The sequence below is a fragment of the Capra hircus genome, chromosome 6, assembly GCF_001704415.2.
Source record: "Capra hircus breed San Clemente chromosome 6, ASM170441v1, whole genome shotgun sequence".
Taxonomy (NCBI): domain Eukaryota; kingdom Metazoa; phylum Chordata; class Mammalia; order Artiodactyla; family Bovidae; genus Capra; species Capra hircus.
The window spans coordinates 34,845,043-34,860,734 of NC_030813.1; the positions used below are offsets into that span (position 1 = coordinate 34,845,043).

At 36.0% G+C, this 15,692-nt stretch overlaps 1 protein-coding gene across 3 annotated transcripts in view; it reads right to left on the bottom strand.

Annotated features, from left to right (window-relative positions):
• CCSER1 (coiled-coil serine rich protein 1) overlaps positions 1–15,692 on the bottom strand; it is a 1,465,340-nt gene that overhangs the window by 1,285,699 nt on the left and 163,949 nt on the right. For all 3 annotated transcript variants that reach the window (XM_018049307.1, XM_018049308.1, XM_013964534.2), the window contains exon 2: positions 4,825–6,186. In XM_018049307.1, coding sequence (XP_017904796.1) covers positions 4,825–6,145 — 1,321 coding nt within the window. In that variant the 5' untranslated portion in view covers positions 6,146–6,186. The remainder of the gene's footprint in view (positions 1–4,824; positions 6,187–15,692) is intronic.

Genomic DNA, 15,692 nt, shown 5'->3' on the forward strand with positions numbered 1-15,692 from the left:
TAATCTCTGGCCTCTCCCTAGTCCCACCTGCTTCTCTCTGATCAACACACTATCTATTTTCTACATGATAATCAGAATGATACACTTAAGTGAGACTGATCATGATAATTCCTTTAGTCAGAAAGCTGGTATGATTCCAATGGGCTACTGAGTTCCTCATGATATGACCTTGCTCTCCTCACTGGTCACTTGTTAATCATATCATATCTATACCCTCATCTTCTACTACCCCCCACTCCTGGACCTCTCACTGTTTCTAGAACACTGTAGGCATGCTCCAGCCTCAGATCTTTACCCCATAGCCTTTGCACTGATATACTTTTCTTGAATGTCTCTATGGCTTACTCCCTAATTTTTTCCAATATGTTACTTTGAGTAATACCTATTCACTATACTTAAAATGAAAACTAAAACAAGAAACTATCAGAAAAAGAAATTAATAAAGAAAACAATTACATCTACAATTGCATCAAAAGAATAAAATACCTAGGAATAAACTTAACCCAGGAGGTGAAAAACATATACACTGAAAACTATAAAAGACACTGATGAAAGAAAATGATGAAAATAAAAATAAAGTTGTTTGATGTTCACAAATTGGAAGAACTGATATTTTTAAAAAGTCTGTACTACCCAAAGGGTCCTATAGATTTGATGTAATCCCCCATCAAAAAGCCTGATGACATTTTTCACAATCCTAAAATTTGTATGGAACCACAGATAACTCTAGATAGCCAAAGCAATCTTGGGAAAGAAAAACAAAGCTGGAGAAATTACAAGTCCTGGTTTCAAACTATGTTACAAAGCTATAGTAATCAAAACTGTATGGTATTGGCATAGAAACAGACAGCTTAATGGAACAAAACAGAGAGCAAAGAAATAACCCATTAATATATGACAACTAACTTCTGACAAACAGTCCAATCATATATAATGAGGAAAAGACAGTCTCTTCAATAGAAAATGTTGGGGAAAATGAACAGTCATGTGCAAAAAGATGAAACTGGAATCTTACACCATATACCAAAATCAATTCAAAACTTATTTAATGACTTGAAAGTTAAAACCAGAAACTGTAAACCTCCTAGAAGTAAACAGGGGAATAAGCTCTTTGACATTGATCTTGATAATGATGCTTTGGATTACATATCAAAAACAAAGAAAATAAAAGCAAAAACAAACAAGCAGGAATATTTCAAACAAAAAAGTTTCTGCACAGAAAAGCAAACAATCAAGAAAAAATAGAAAAAGAAACAAAGACAACCAACTGGATGGGAGAAAATATGTGCAAATTATATATCCTATAAGGGGTTAATAGCCAAATATACAAGAAAATCATATAACTTAATAACAACAAAAAATAGGCAAAGGACATAAGTAAACTTTTTTTTTCCCCAAATAAGACATACAAATGGCCAACAGGTACATGAAGAAAAGAGCTCAACATTCTTAATCATCTGTGAGATGCAAATCAAAACCCCAATGAGATGCTACCTCATTTTTGTTAAGATGGCTATTATCAAAGAGTCCAAAAGATAACAAGTATTTTTGAGGATGTGGAACAAGGGGAACCCTCGTGCATTGTTGGTAGAAATATAAACTGGTGCAGTCACTCTGGAAAATAGTATGGAGGTTCTTCAAGAAATTAAAAACAGAGCTACCGTATGAGCCAGCAACCTTACTTCTGGTAATCTACATACAGTCAACAAAATCATCACCACAAAGAGATCTCTGTACTCCCACATTCACAGCAGTGTTATGCACAATATGACCAATACTGCATGGGGTCACTTATATATGGAATCTTTTTTTCAGCATTGAACTCATAAAAACAGCAGAAAAGTAGCTGTCGGGGGTTAGGAAGTGGTGGAAATAGAGAAAGACTGGCAAAAGAGTACAAACTTTCAATTATAAGATAAAGATCTGAGGATCTTAATAACTTGAGGGAGGGGATCCTTTCAAATGTACACATATATTAAAAAATCACTTTGTTCACTTTAATAATTTATTTGTCAATTATATATCAATAAAGCTTTAAAAAATGCAAACTACTATCCCACTCCCCACATCCTAATCTTTTATTCTGCTTTAAACCCATCCTCAGCAGTTATCATCATCTGACATTTATTTATTTATATATTAATTGTCTGAGTATTCCCACTGCACAGTAAGCTTCATGAAGGGAGGAGTTTGTTTTGTTCATTTCTATATCCTTAATGCCTAAAAACAGTACCAAAACAAATATCTGTAAGTGAGTAAAACTGATCTGTTCAGGCTCATCTATGGGTTTAAAGACTTTTGGCTAGTACCTATTAAGTCAACATATGCCTGTTCTTTTTAGAAAATTTTTACTCTAATAAATAAAGGTTAAATTGCCAGAGAGCTAACATCTCATTAACAATTCTGATATGAATGTACACCTAATACATTCATATATTTGTTAAATGCTTTTTTAAACATATTGCATAATAAATACAGAATAAGCTGCTGCTGCTGCTGCTGCTGCTGCTAAGTCGTTTCAGTCGTGTCCGACTCTGTGCGGCCCATAGATGGCAGCCCACTAGGCTTCCCAGTCCCTGGGATTCTCCGGGCAAGAATGGAGTGGGTTGCCATTTCCTTCTCCAATGCTAGTGTTATGAAATTAAGCAACTCTTTCTTCTGTAGAATGTCTTTAAGAGCTTTAAACTTCCAAATTAAAAATCTTTATGAACAGCAGATGAATATCTACCATTGATGCAAATGAAAGGTAGTATGAAACCAACTTTTCCTTTTTTACATTACCAGCTTATTTGCCTATCTCTTTCTATTTTACAAACTATAGGTAATATGAATAATCACCTAATGTCCAGGAACACGCATCACGGTGTCAAATTCAGTGAAATTAATTTAATGTATTAAATGGCTTGGAATTAGGATCTCAGTCACCAGATTAATAGCCAGCAAGATAATTGTTGGTCATTACCTAGTTTCCATAGAGATAATATTTACTTTATACAGTTTGACATCGAGGCAACTCTTCATTTCTAAATAAGAATTAACCAGGGTAAATATATTTTTACCCTTTTACATGTTATTTCTTTTAAGAACTGCCTACATTCCAATCTGAGGTCCACCATTTGCTGAGTATGATTTCATAAGGTTATTTAACTTAATTCTAAACTTTAGTTACTAAATTCCACATAAATTTTTGGTTAGTATTGAATAAAACAATGCATGGAAACTGCTTATCACATTTTGAGGCACATCAGTATCATCATCATCATCATTCTTATAATTACATTATAGTTAAAGAATTAAGCAAGCATCACCAAAAATACAAACAAGGCTACGAAGATCAAAAATTGAAAAAAGTAGGCAGATGTGTAAAAAGGATCTTGTATCTAATGGGAAAAAATATTAAAACAATTAGAAAATTAATTCATGACTTTAAAACTTTAGAATTGTTATATTCATGGAGAGACTAGTTAAACAAGTCACATAAGCTTATAATTTTTGATATTATATAATACATAACTTCACTGATCACAAATTTTATTTAACATTTTCATATTATTCCTAATGTTTTCAGAAGAGGCTGGGTCATGTTATGTACTACAACCTAGTCACTAGGAGGACTGATCTTTGGATTTAAATAGTTTCATCTGGCTATGCCACTAGCCAGTTGTATAATCCCTCAGTCTCAGTTTTCTTATGTGCAAAATGGGGAACATACTAGTTAGTACCTATCTCATAGAAATTATATCATAAACAATTACTCATGAACTTAGTGGCTTTGGACACATTACTTAACCTATCTGTACTCCCAATTATCTTCCTGTACAATGAGTTACATTAATAGTAATGATTTCAATCACTTCCAGAGTCAATAAATTAATGTATCCAAAGAGACAGAAGAGTAAATGGGACATATTGTTGAGAGAACAGTAAATGGGACTTACTGTTGAAAGAACTATTAGAGTGAATGAAAGTGAAAGTGAAGTCGCTCAGTCTTGTCTGACTCTTTACCACCCCATAGACTGTAGCCCACGGAATTTTCCAGGAAAGAGTACTGGAGTGGGTTGCCATTTCCTTCTCCAGTCCAGGCAAGAGTATTGGAGTGGGTTGCCATTTCCTTCAGGGGATCTTCCTGACCCGGGGATCAAACCCGGGTCTCTGGCATTGCACACAGAGGCTTTACCTCTGTGCCACCAGGGAAGCCCTATTAATGTGAATAGTAGCAGCAAAAGCAGCAGCAGTAGTGGCAGTAGTAGTAATCACGGTGGAGAACAAAGAATAAAAAATAATGAATACAGCCCATCAACAATTTTCTTGAACTGAATTTTATACTGAAAAACAAAGTTTTTCTGTTAAATAACAGACTGCATTAAATCAACCTTCCCTCTCACTTTTTTTGTGCCAAACATGGATCCTATCTAACAATAAAAAGCTTTGCTAAAATACAAAATAAAATTTATAGATTTATTTTATAATGGTTATTATTTAACTAAGATATACCAATATTCTATCATTAACTGTAAAAGATACTCATTATTTTAGATAAAGCCTATTGTAAATGAAATAAATTTCCTTCCACTTTCTTCTGAGGCTCAGAATCAATAGCACAACTAAGAAAAATGAGTAATATGGCTGAATTACATTTCAGTATGATACAAATGAAGTTAAGTTTAAGTACAGAAATGATTTAAAGCAAATTATAAATAGGAAAAAATAGTAGAGGGTGAAAACTAAGGAAAACATAGTTCCCATTCATGAGACAGAATAAGAAAATTGACTATAGGAAAATTATACTTCATATCATTTATTATACAGAGAAAATCAGCATACCTTTGGCAGGATTTGAATCATATCCGTACGAAGTTTTGTTTAAAACATGATGATCACCAGAAGAGGGTATTATCCTTGAATCTGAAATAGGATGGATCCCTTTCACACGTTCAGCTATTGCTTTATGGTGCTCATAAAATCCAAACTTCCTTGGGGAGCTTGTTGCCAACATTGTTTCACCATTTTGTATTACCATATGCTCTTCTCTTGTATCTGTTGAGAGGTGAGTCTCTGAGTCACTCCCATTCATAACAGGCAGTTCAGTGATTTGCAGTAACACTTCCTTCTGGTTAGCAGCAGAGGTTTCCGGTAAAGAATTCAATTCAGTGCTGCATCGACCTTCTAATCTGTATTTCCCAGGAGACACAATCGCACAGGGAACGGTTCCCCTAAGGTCTCTTGTTGTCTTTGTAACAGCAGCAGGATTGGGAGAAATCTGAGAGGTAGAATCATTGTGGCCAAGGTTGTCACAGTGGGATGCCACACTTCCACTTCTAGGAAATGCATCCACTTCAGACACAGAATCTTCAGTCAAGGCTAAGAACTCTGAAGGTGTCTGAGCTGTAGTAAGATCAGCAGAAAGCAATGGAGATTGTAAAGAGCTACCTGCCCGTTCTGTTACATCCACAGAACAAGATGGAGAACCTCTTACTAATACAGGTTCCCGTTCTTGGTACTGTGTAATTTCCAATGAGAATTCAGATTGTTGTACCAGTGAAATAGATTGGCTCTGTGGAACTGGCTTAGAAAATTTATAGTGAGATGAGAAAGATTTAGTAAGAAGCTTCTTTGTTGACTGCTTAACAGAACGGCGAGTTTGTTCTTCTGTGAACCCAGAATCATCTCCCTCACTTTTCCCAGAACTTAGGCAATTTATGAAGACATTCTTGTTAGTCGAGTGTTCCTTTTCCCTTTCAAAATCCTCTGTCAAAGATCTTGTTATCTTCTTATTCCGGGAACTGCTAAAACCAACAGAATGTCTTCCCCTGGCTTTAGTATGTTCTTCCAAACTCAGTTTTTGCATACTGCTCTGACCAGGTTGAGCACCATTGGAAATACTAAGGTTCTGGTTGGTAGGTTCTTGCTTAGGTTCACTCCCCTTCTTATGGTGAAAGCTGATGGATGGTGTACGGAAGAGGCTTCTGCGTTTACCTGTACTACCTGAGCTTGAGTTAGTGCTGGAAGGAGAGGAACTGTGGACACCGACCGTATTACTGGAGGAGGGTGAAGAAGGAAGAGAATCGTGTTTTCTGCTAATACTCCTTCTGAATATTGGCAACCGGGAGACCAGAGTAGATCGTCTTGATCCGGAGTCCCCCATTGGGACTCCAAGGCTTGTGCTGTGATAGCTAATTTAGTAACCTGAGAAAAGTTAAAACAAACAGAATAAATTAAGAGAATTCAATTATAATTATGACATTTTAAAACAAAATATTGTTTTCTCATTCATGAAACAAAATTTGTGCTACACTAAAATAATAAATATTACAAGGCTGATACTTAAGGAATTCTCTGAATCTTTATGCAGCAAAATATCCAATTATTTGTAGGGAAATTTTATACTGGTGCAAAAACTTCACGATGACCAAGAATAATTAAAGTCTATTCAAAAGAGTACTGTATTACAAGACTTCACATTATTCAAGACCCAGCCTTACTATTCACCCTGGTTCTGTGATTTGGTAAATTATTTAATCTTAACTTTTAATGTTTCTTTATTTAGATTTAGTAGGCATGTGACAGGCACGATCACTGTCTTCTGAGTAAAATCCCCCACCACTGCCTGTTGGCCAGCACCAGATAAACCACGGGACTCAACAAGTAACTGACCCAAGCTTAACAGAATCACAGACCAGACTAAGGCATGACCTGATCCTAGAATCTCCAATCAAAGAAAAACCAACTGAGACATATTCTTCCTCTTGGAGTTTGATTTAGGGAGTTTACAGATAATCAGTCCACTGGCAGAGGAAAGTAAACCACATCATAAAGGATCTAGAGAAGAGTTATACACAAGATAAAGGTATGAGGAAACCACTGTTATAAGTTAAAGAAAAGATGAATCTTTGAAAGTTAATTCAACTGGTAATGCTGAGTAAGCCTACATACAGAGAAAAGTAGAAACACAGAAAATGTATAAACAAGAGTAATGTCAGAGTACTGATGATGCAGACAAGAGAAAGAAGAGGAAGAAAAGGTGGCCGCTGCAGTTTATCAACTGTCATGCACCAAGTACTTGAAATAGATTATCTTTTTTTAATGCTTATAACTAGAGAAGTAGCTCTTACTCTGGTCACTTTACAGCTGAAAGGTAAGTTGCCTACGTCACTCAGCTGATTAAGTAGTAAAGCAGGACTAGAAAGCAAAGCCATCTCTAACCACAGGGTCAGTTCATAATCAGCATGATATACACTGTTTTCATGAAAGTAAAAAGCCAAAAGCTTATGCTGCAGAAGGCCCATATGTCCCTATTCAGAAATTCCTGGTTGTATGGTAGATCTTTCTCTTACAGTGACTACTATTTTTCTTCACTACTATTTTTCTTTCCCTTTCATAATGTGACATTATTTGGTTGCTATTTTGTTTTGTTTTGCTGTGATTCTAAATTTCAGTTAATACCTTAACCATAATGTGCACACCCCCGCTTTGTCAATTTGAATCATATTGTTTCACTTTGCTGTTTATTGCAACAAAAACTAACAATAATAAATACTACATAAAATGACAAGCCCTCCACTTTATCATCCTTACAGCTACGAAACTGATCAAGTATACACTTTCATGGCCTTGAAGAAGTCTATGAAAAAACAGAAAACATGTTCTCTGTCAGATATGCATTCTTAAATATTTGATATCTTGCTCTAAATTGATATAAAGTCAACTGGCCCTCCATGATTTTTATCGGATGGTCTTTAACTGCATTCACTAAATGTGAATTTAACTCAAACTATGTGCAAACTGCTGCTAAAACATTTAAGTATTCTTGCAAGGTTTTGGCTGAAGAAACCTTAAAATACAAAGACATTTTCATTTGCGAGGTCTTCAACATATTAAAACTATCTCATTTTCCTCTCAGCTTATATATTCCAAAATGGATGCAAAAAATAATACAATTTTTTTTACATTTTCACTGTTAATAATGCTGTAATGAATATCATTCTCAGCTGTGTTTTCTTATTTATATGCAAGATTTATTTCCATTCAATGCCCAGTGAATAACTTTGCTCTAATTAGAGCATTATCATCCGTAATGATTTGCAGCTGGAGGTGAACCTAGGGATTTCAATGCTTTTATGTCAAGATATTTACCATTATGTTTCAAATATCTTCAGAATTCATATATATTAAAATGTTTCTTAATCATTTCTCAGTAATTCTTGCAGTTCTATCGGCATTAAGAATAAAAGAGTGAATAAATACCATATCTCTTAGGCAAGTATTCAAATGATTTTTAATAATGAAAAACTTTCAGAAAAAAAGAATTACAACAAATACATCTCTTTCTAAATTCTTAATGAAAATAATCAGACTTCCATTTACTATATATATACATGTTACTAATAGATCTACCATTAATATAAAGATCGATTATATTCTTTGCAGCCAAAGATAGAGAAGCTCTATACAGTCAGCAAAAACAAGACGGGGAGCTGACTGTGGATTAGATTATGAACTCCTTATTTAAAAATTCAGACTTAAATTGAAGAAAGTAGGGAAAACCACTAGACCATTCAGGTATGATCTAAATCAAATTCCTTATGATTATACGGTAGAAGTGAGAAATAGATTTAAGGGACTAAATCTCATAGATAGAGTGCCTGATGAACTATGGACAGAGGTTCATGGCATTGTACAGGAGACAGGGATCAAGACCATCCCCATGGAAAAGAAAAGCAAAAAGGCAAATGGCTGTCTGGGGAGGCCTTACAAATAGCTGTGAAAAGAAGAGAAGCGAAAACAAAAGACAAAAGGAAAGATATAAACATCTGAATGCAGAGTTCCAAAGAATAGCAAGAAGAGATAAGAAAGCCTTCTTCAGCAATCAATGCAAAGAAATAGAGGAAAACAACAGAATGGGAAAGACTACAGATCTCTTCAAGAAAATTAGATATACCAAGGGAACATTTCATGCAAAGATGGACTCAATAAAGGACAGTAATGGTATGAACCTAACAGAAGCAGAAGATATTAAGAAGAGGTGGCAAGAATACACAGAAGAACTGTACAAAAAAGATCTTCACGACCAAGATAATCACGATGGTGTGATCACTCACCTAGAGCCAGACATCTTGGAATGTGAAGTCAAGTGGGCCTTACCATCACTACGAACAAAGCTACTGGAGGTGATGGAATTGCAGTTGAGCTATTTCAAATCCTGAAAGATGATACTTTCAAAGTGCTGCACTCAATATGCCAGCAAATTTGGAAAACTCAGCAGTGGCCAATGGACGGGAAAAGGTCAGTTTTCATTCCAATCCCAAAGAAAGGCAATGCCAAAGAAAGCTCAAACTACCCCACAATTGCACTCATCTCACATGCTAGTAAAGTAATGCTCAAAATTCTCCAAGCTAGCCTTCAGCTATAAGTGAACCATGAACTTCCAGATGTTCAAGCTGGTTTCAGAAAAGGCAGAGGAACCAGAGATCAAATCGCCAACATCTGCTGGATCATCGAAAAAGCAAGAGAGTTCCAGAAAAACATCTATTTCTGCTTTATTGACTATGACAAAGCCTTTGACTGTGTGGATCACAAGAAACTGTGGAAAATTCTGAGAGAGATGGGAATACCAGATCATCTGACCTGCCTCTTGAGAAATCTGTATGCAGGTCAGGAAGCAACAGTTAGAACTGGACATGGAACAGACTGGTTCCAAATAGGAAAAGGAGTATGTCAAGGCTGTATATTGTCACCCTGCTTATTTAACTTATACGCAGAGTACATCATGTGAATATGCCAGGCAGGAAGAAGCATAAGCTGGAATCAAGATTGCCAGGAGCAATATCAATAACCTCAGATATGCAGATGACACCACCCTTATGGCAGAAAGTGAAGAGGAACTCAAAAGCCTCTTGATGAAAGTGAAAGAGGAGAGTGAAAAGTTGGCTTAAAGCTCAACATTCAGAAAACGAAGATCTTGGCATCTGGTCCCATCACTTCATGGGAAATAGATGGGCAAACAGTGGAAACAGTGTCAGACTTTATTTGTTGGGCTCAAAAATCACTGCAGATGGTGATTGCAGCCATGAAATTAAAAGACGCTTACTCCTTGGATGGTAAGTTATGACCAACCTAGATAGCATATTCAAAAGCAGAGACATTACTTAGTCAACAAAGGTCTGTCTAGTCAAGGCTATGTTTTTTCCAGTGGTCATGTATGGATATGAGAGTTGGACTATAAAGAAAGCTGAGCGCCGAAGAATTGATGCTTTTGAACTGTGGTGTTGGAGAAGACTCTTGAGAGTCCCTTGGACTGCAAGGAGATTCAACCAGTCCAATCTAAAGGAAATCAGTCCTGGGTATTCATTGGAAAGACTGATGCTAAAGCTGAAACTCCAATACTTTGGCCACCTCATGCGAAGAGTTGACTCATTGGAAAAGACTCTGACGCAGGGAAGGATTGGGGGCAGGAGGAGAAGGGGACGGCAGAGGATGAGATGGCTGGACAGCATCACCCAACTCGATAGACATGAGTTTGAGTGAACTCCAGGAGTTGGTGATGGACAGGGAGGCCTGGCATGCTGCTATTCATGGGGTCGCAGAGAGTTGGACACGACTGAGCGAGTGAACTGAACTGAACTGAATGCTGCTGCTGCTGCTAAGTCGCTTCAGTCGTGTCCGACTCTGTGTGATCCCATAGACTGCAGCCCACTAGGCCCCCTGTCCCTGGGATTCTCCAGGCAAGAACACTGGAGTGGGTTGCCATTGCCTTCTCAGGTGAACTGAACTGAATAGACCTACAATAATTTCTTTATGTAAAAACATCATAGACATGCAGAGATATTTATACATTGAATGGGATGACATGGAGTGATATAAAATATATTAGAGATAAAAATATTTTATGTTTCCCTTTATCTGCTGATAGTCACTTAAATGAAGTTCTTCATTTTCTCTCCCAAACTAGTAGTATATTACTGCAAAAACAAGACTACACAAACAAAGAACCTTTTATACAGACATGTGGTCAGCATAACAAAATGGGTTTCTAATCCAAGGTCTGCCACTTACTAGTAGTGAGAACTAGAACACAGATAATAATTATTGTATAAGGAGTCATCTTCAAGGATGGAAGGTATAACAACAGAAAAACACATAACGCTCTGCTTGGGACAGAGTAAATTTGGACTTTCTTTTTTTAATGAAATGCATCCAAGCAAGTGGTACATGAAAGTACAGCACACAGAGTAATTACGAAAATGAGCTATTTATCAAAATCTACCCCAATTACTCAATTTAAAAAACCATCTAAAAATCCAGGGGGAAATGTATAAATCGAAGTCAGTATTCTTACCCCTTGTGATACACCTTCCTAAAGTACACCTTTTTATTACAATTTAAAAATAAAACCAATATTTGAAATGTGTGTGGGGAATGTTACATAAGTTAAGTACGATCCTAGCTCTATCTTTTCTCAAAAAGGATATCAGAAAATAACCAGGTAGAGCCTAAATGACCACACTGAAAAGAAATCAATGATACACGGTGAAAATGGAAAAAAAGAATATTCACAGAAGTCAAATACTCACTAGGCAATAAGTCTCAACATTAAGAAAACAATGACATAAAACAAATCATACGTAAATATATCAAAGGACACATCAATTTTCACCAAAATTAAATATATAATAGCTTGAATAAATTTCCAAGTCAATCTTATCTAATGATGTTATTTTGGTGCACATTTAAATGAGGCCTCATAGGTGTTATGACTTAGCTGAAAAGGCCTCCAGCTCAGATTCTATTACAAAGTTCATGCAATTTACATCTCAATCTCTTTTTTTTCTTCATTGAAGGAGAGTTGATTTGCAATATTGTGCTAGTTTCAGGTGTACAGCAAAGTAATGCAAAGAAACTCACATTTATGTATACATTATTACAAGATACTAAATTATTATAAGATACTGAATATCATTCCCTATGTTTTACAGTAAGTCTCCATCTATTTTATATATAGTAGTGTATATCTGTTAATCTCATACTCCTAATTTTACTTTAACTATGGTATAATATATTTTTAAATGTAGTCCTTAAAGCTCAACATTCAGAAAACGAAGATCATGGCATCTGGTCCCATCACTTCATGGGAAATAGATGGGCAAACTGTGGAAACAGCGTCAGACTTTATTTTGGGGGGCTCCAAAATCACTGCAGATGGTGACTGCAGCCATGAAATTAACAGACACTTACTCCTTGGAAGGAAAGTTATGACCAACATAGATAGCATATTTAAAAGCAGAGACATTACTTTGCCGACAAAGGTCCGTGTAGTCAAGGCTATAGTTTTTCCTGTGGTCATGTATGGATGTGAGAGTTGGACTGTGAAGAAAGCTGAGCACCGAAGAATTGATGCTTTTGAACTGTGGTGTTGGAGAAGACTCTTGAAAGTCCCATGGACTGCAAGGAGATCCACCCAGTCCATTCTAAAGGAGATCAATCCTGGGTGTTCTTTGGAAGGAAAGATGCTAAAGCTGAAACTCCAGTACTTTGGCCAGCTCATGCAAAGAGCTGAGTCATTGGAAAAGACTGTGATGCTAGAAGGGATTGGGGGCAGGAGGAAAGGGGATGACAGAGGATGAGATGGCTGGATGGCATCACCGACTCGACAGACGTGGGTTTGGGTGAACTCCGGGAGTTGGTGATGACAGGGAGGCCTGGCGTGCTGCCATTCATGGGGCTGCAAAGAGTCAGACATAACTGAGCGACTGAACTAAACTGAACTGAACTGAAAATGTTTAATTATTATTTTTTTTTAATGAATGGAAAACTAATGCAGGTTTCTGGAACACGTAAATCCTCATACACATGGACAAGGGCCACTACAACCAGCAGGGAGGGTGAGCACAATACAAGATACATTGAAAGGATGAGCGATCAGAACCAAATGGGTTATTTGACTGGTCACAGGGAAGAGAATGAGAATGTCAGCCAAAGATAGCAAGAGTTAGAAATGGTATAACTGACTGAATATGTTTAATTAGAGATTTATTAAATTTGCATATAATTTAGCCACTTGAATACAGCAGTAAGTTATTTTCAACAATAAACAAGAAAAATAACACAAACAAGCAATTGCTTACATCAGAAATGCTTGTTTATATAAAAAACAAGCATTTGACCCTAAAAATAGCATGTGAGCAGAGATAGACTGCCCCTGATTGGACCTATAAATCAATAAATCAATATCCTAGGTAGAAAGTGGTGCTCAACTGCATAATAATAGAAACCGTTACAATAGGGAAGGAGAATACATTTCAAAGAGATTATTCTAGCAGGATTTAGGGAAGCAGATGAGTTCCTTGCCTGAATTAACAGTAGGACAGGAACCATAATACATATTTAGAAAGACATGTTATCTTGAAACCTAGCCAGATATAATCTTAATTCTTCATTGACCAGAAGAGACAACAGAGAGACAAGAGAAACATACAGAGAAAGAATAGATATTGACCAGAGATTAGACAGAATTTAGTAGTGAAAGAAGACAAAACTCTAAGTCATATCTACAAACGATCCAGGCTTAAGTAAATAATGATACTGATACTTAATGCTACAGTTTATGTTCTGGGATTTATACACAATGAATGTGAACTGTTAAGAAAGCAGACTCTCATGCAAGAATATCTCAATGTGAATTCAGCACTACATACAAGAGCTGTGGGACTTTAGGGTGATTTTAAAAGTTATTTAAACTTCCTGAGGCTTCTTGAGGATAATAATTGCAATTGTCCTAAAGATTTTGTGATAATCTAATAAGTAACACCAAAAAAGCACTTAGAACAGGGTCTAGGATATGATAAATGTTTAATAACTATAAATTATCAAGAAAAATTAACCATACATATATTATTTCACAGTCAAATATATTTTAATTTAGCTTAAAATCTCCCAAACCTCTCTTAGCTGGAAGTTCTAATTCTGTCTGCTGCTGCTACTGCTGCTAAGTCGCTTCAGTTGTGTCCGACTCTGTGCGACCCCATAGACGGAAGCCCACCAGGCTCCCCCGTCCCTGGGATTCTCCAGCCAAGAACACTGGAGTGGGTAGCCATTTCCTTCTCCAATGCATGAAAGTGAAAAGTGAAAGGGAAGTCACTGAGTCGTGTCCAGCTCTCAGACACCCCATGGACTGCAGCCTACCAGGCTCCTCCGCCCATGGGATTTTCCAGGCAGGAGTACTGTGACAAATACTCTCATTTCTAGTCAAGACAGAAAGGAAAGTTAGAGGCCAGAATACTCAAATGTTAATGAGCTTGCAGCTTGGAATTAATACACACACACACATATATAATTTAGTTCAATTATTCAGTATTATTTTTTTCATTTTCAACAAGATAATCTAGACTTAAGCAAATAATTGACAACATTATGAATTTTCAAAGACTACCTCAGATCCCGAATGTGATTCTCTAAAACTGAACTTGATAAATTTGCTGAGCAATGACAATGTCATAATAAATATGCAATTTTAAAGAGGACAGCACACATCTGAAAGTATATATGCTTGTTAATAAAGAAAATTTTATTACTTCTTATTTCTACATTGGAGAATGAGATTTGGTCTTAAAATATTATTTTAGGAAAAAATTACTTACAATCTCCTAGATTAGGTTTCCTAAAAGCAGAGCCTAAGCAAGGAATTCTTGTTCAAGCAATTCACTAGAGAATTACTCTCAGCAGAAGGTAAGGAAAGAAAGCATGAGAGGTCAGGGGCAAAGCTATTCAAGGATGTGGCTGAAAATGGCATCTAGCTTGAGATGAATCGCATGGAATCTGGAACACTTACTGAGACCTTGACACAATGGCAGGTCTTTTGTATCCCATGCCAGTCAACCAACTGAAGATCCTTCTAAGCACTGGGAAAAATATTTGAAACATATAAAACAGGTAAAGAACTGTTATCTGGAATATATAAAGAATTCTTATAAACCAATAAGAAAAAGACAATTCAAACAGAAAAATAAATGGGCACAGAATATGAACATGTAATCCCAGAAGAAATAGAAATTATATATATATTCAATATAAAAATACATATAAAAACATATTCAAACTCATTTGTAATTAGAGAATATAGAATGAGCTCCTACAAGCCAGTAAGAAACAGACAACACATAGGAAAAAAAGGTAGTAAATAATATAGAGAGGAATTTCATGGAAGAGGAAACACAAAGCACTAATCAACATATGAACAGATATTCAACTCCATTATTAACCAAGAAAACCACAGATACTATTTTTCACCCATAACATTTCAATACTAAATAACATAAAATTTAAATGAAAGAAGTAGCACTTATAGACAGTTTTAAAGGAGTCCAAATTAAGATCACTTAAGAAAATTATGTATCAAAATACCAAATTAAGGAATTTCACTTCTTAGCATTTACTCGAGAATACCACTCACATATCTGCACAAAGAAACATAAGAAAACATGTATAGAAATATTCAATATGCATTTATAATAGTTAAAAATAATATAAATGTCCAGTAATAGGAGACTTAAAAAATAACATGCGGTCTTATCTACTCCACAGTATAATAGACAAGAGCTAAACATAGAAGGTGGGCTTCCCTTGTAGCTCAGTTGGTAAAGAATCTGCCTGCAGTGCAGGAGACCCGGGTTCTATGCCTGGGTTGGGAAGATCCCCTG